At 43.0% G+C, this 2,534-nt stretch overlaps 1 protein-coding gene across 2 annotated transcripts in view; it reads right to left on the minus strand.

Moving 5' to 3' along the window:
- Nucleotides 1–2,534, minus strand: part of LOC107678127 (oxysterol-binding protein-related protein 3-like) — a 44,175-nt gene that overhangs the window by 2,553 nt on the left and 39,088 nt on the right. For both annotated transcript variants that reach the window (XM_016473290.1, XM_016473291.1), the window contains 3 exons: nucleotides 1,498–1,642; nucleotides 366–510; nucleotides 28–154 (listed from right to left, as the gene is read on the minus strand). In XM_016473290.1, the coding sequence (XP_016328776.1) occupies nucleotides 28–154; nucleotides 366–510; nucleotides 1,498–1,642 (417 nt within the window). The remainder of the gene's footprint in view (nucleotides 1–27; nucleotides 155–365; nucleotides 511–1,497; nucleotides 1,643–2,534) is intronic.

A 2,534-nucleotide genomic window follows, 5' to 3' on the forward strand; every position in this document is an offset into this window, starting at 1 on the left:
TCAAACAATACACATGTAAGTTTTTACCTCTGGTCGAGCCGTAGTCTGGTGTCTGTGGGTGGAAGAAGTGGTTTGGTAAGAGGGTCGAGCTCATTGAGCTCCATAGCAAACTTAGTGAAACCGTAGTACTGCTCATAGTCAGGAGGCATGGGATCTGTACACATAAACATACACAAATAAAAGTTGATGATAAACTGTTTTCATTTAAATACATTCTGAAATATTAGCCAAATGAATAAAGAACTACTAAACACTAGCAACTGTATAGTCTGGGAAATACATCAGCCAGCGGGCACCAGAAAAATGTGGCACATGTATAAAAGAGGGCAGACTGTGTGTGTGTGTGTGTGTGTGTTGATTCCTACTCATCCTCCAGATGCAGGTAGCAGAGGGTGGGCTGCCGCAGTACATCCCCTCGTGCCATTTCCCAAACAGCTTGTGCACGACTTTCCCTTTGTGATCTGTGACAGCTCCCTCCACCTCATTCATGCTGGAGTTCCAGTACTTCGCCTATGAAGGACACAGACATGTTTGATCTGAGCACTCCCGAACAAAGAAGTGTGTACATACAGTATTTAAAGGAGACCACCTGGGTTAATTACAGTGATACTGAACAAATGAGTGAAAATACACAGAATTAATTCACCATCAAGGTATCACTAATGTGGCGTTATAATGAACTTTGCTATTTAACAGCAAGGTCAGATGGAGATCTCCAGCAGATGTCATACTTGAGTCAGTCAGTAAGCTTAATGAATCTCAGTGGTGAAGAACCATGAATAAGTATCTGACTTTTGTAGAATCTCATTCTGTCCCATTTCTTGTTTTATTCTTGCTCTCCTTTGCCCTAATTGATCTCCTCTGTCTGACCTCTTTCTGTCTTTTCTTCACCCCTTAGAAAAGCCTGACCCATTGTTCTTGAAGTCTGCTGTCAATTATCTCAACTGTGCCACACAGATCCCTCATTAGATGCTAAAGAATGTGGTGCTCTCTGAAAGGCCAGGAAGAGTTGACTGACACGTTTTAGGTCACGTGTGACCAACACGTGTGAAGGATGTTAGATGGTGAAACTTGGCAGATTTGAATCACAGTAACAACTGGTCCAATACATCTGTTTAGCAGCACTATGTAACTTTTGGCGCTCTAGCGGTTAATAAATAGAACTGCACACATCCCGCGGAAGAACATTCCAAACGGAGCTACTTCTCTAAGTTTATGTCTATGGCGATTCACGCAGGTATGTGTTACTCCGCAGCGGTGACGACCCGACCAGGCTACAATAGTCCAAATATAAGTACTTATAAGTGTACCGTAGTGATTCGGAATAAGACAAAAACGCGGTTTGGAAGATGAATTCATGATGTACTCGCTCATTATATACATTTTGCAAATTTTGAACACAGAAAAAGTTACATAGTGCTGCTTTAAGTATAGCAGAAAATAAAACATTTCAGAAAGTTGTTTTCTCAAAATGGACAAAAAGCACAGGGAGCTGACCTTGATGAAGGTGACTTTACACTGGCATTTTTCACTGTTGGAGTTTTTGATGGAGATTTCGCCGTAGTGCTCGATCCAGCGCTGCCCACTCAGAATGTTGTGAATACATGATGTCACTTTATTCCATTCGTAGTGATCTCCAAAGCTGAAGGTGAGAGTAAAGTGTGAGTGTGTGTCTAGGCCTACTGTAAATGCACATTCACTAGTACCAGTCAGGGGTGCGTTTCCCAAAAGCATCGTTAGCTAACTATGGTAGTTAGTTCCATTGAAATCTATTGGTAACGACGGAACTTGCGACCATAGTTGCTTTTGGAAAACGCAGCCCAGGCCGATATTTTGTCATTCTGAGATTACTGGATGATAACCATGCTAGGTTATCTGATTAACAGAAGGCTTAGTTATTAGTGTTAGTTAACTTCTGTACGTCTATAAATTAAGCAATTTTTTTTTAAATAGTGGATTTTAAAGGGGTCATATGATGCGATTTCAATTTTTCCTTTCTCTTTGGAGTGTTACAAGCTCTTGGTGCATAAAGAAGATCTGTAAAGTTGCAAAGACTAAAGTCTCAAATCCAAAGAGATATTCTTTATAAAAGTTCAGAGTCAGCCACACCTACCTAAAACGGCTCGTTCTAACACGCCCCCACATATCTACCTCACTATGTGGGAAGATTTGCATAACGCCGCCCAAATGTTCACACAAAGAAAGAAGGCGTAACTTTTATTCTCGCTGTAGTTTTGTTGATGCTGCAGCCATGTCGTGAAGGCGCTGTGTGCTTCGTTGTGAAAGCGAAACTACTTTGTTTGGTCTTCCAAAAGAGGACGATATCCGCTTCGTCATGCCTAGAGTTGATCTGTGCTGGTCGCTGAGGGAATACATCAACTTTCACCGTGGACAAAGCGGAGTTCACATGTGGTTGCCGCGCATTCGTCGCATCCGCTGGGCGCACTGTTCTCGACCCCGTTGCCTCAGCTCACTCTATCCCGGCCTCAGCGCACGCTAAGCCGGGGCTTCGGCTCACGCTAGCCCGGCCTCAG

The sequence above is a fragment of the Sinocyclocheilus anshuiensis genome, unplaced genomic scaffold (genome assembly GCF_001515605.1).
Source record: "Sinocyclocheilus anshuiensis isolate Anshui unplaced genomic scaffold, SAMN03320099.WGS_v1.1 scaffold1512, whole genome shotgun sequence".
NCBI lineage: Eukaryota > Metazoa > Chordata > Actinopteri > Cypriniformes > Cyprinidae > Sinocyclocheilus > Sinocyclocheilus anshuiensis.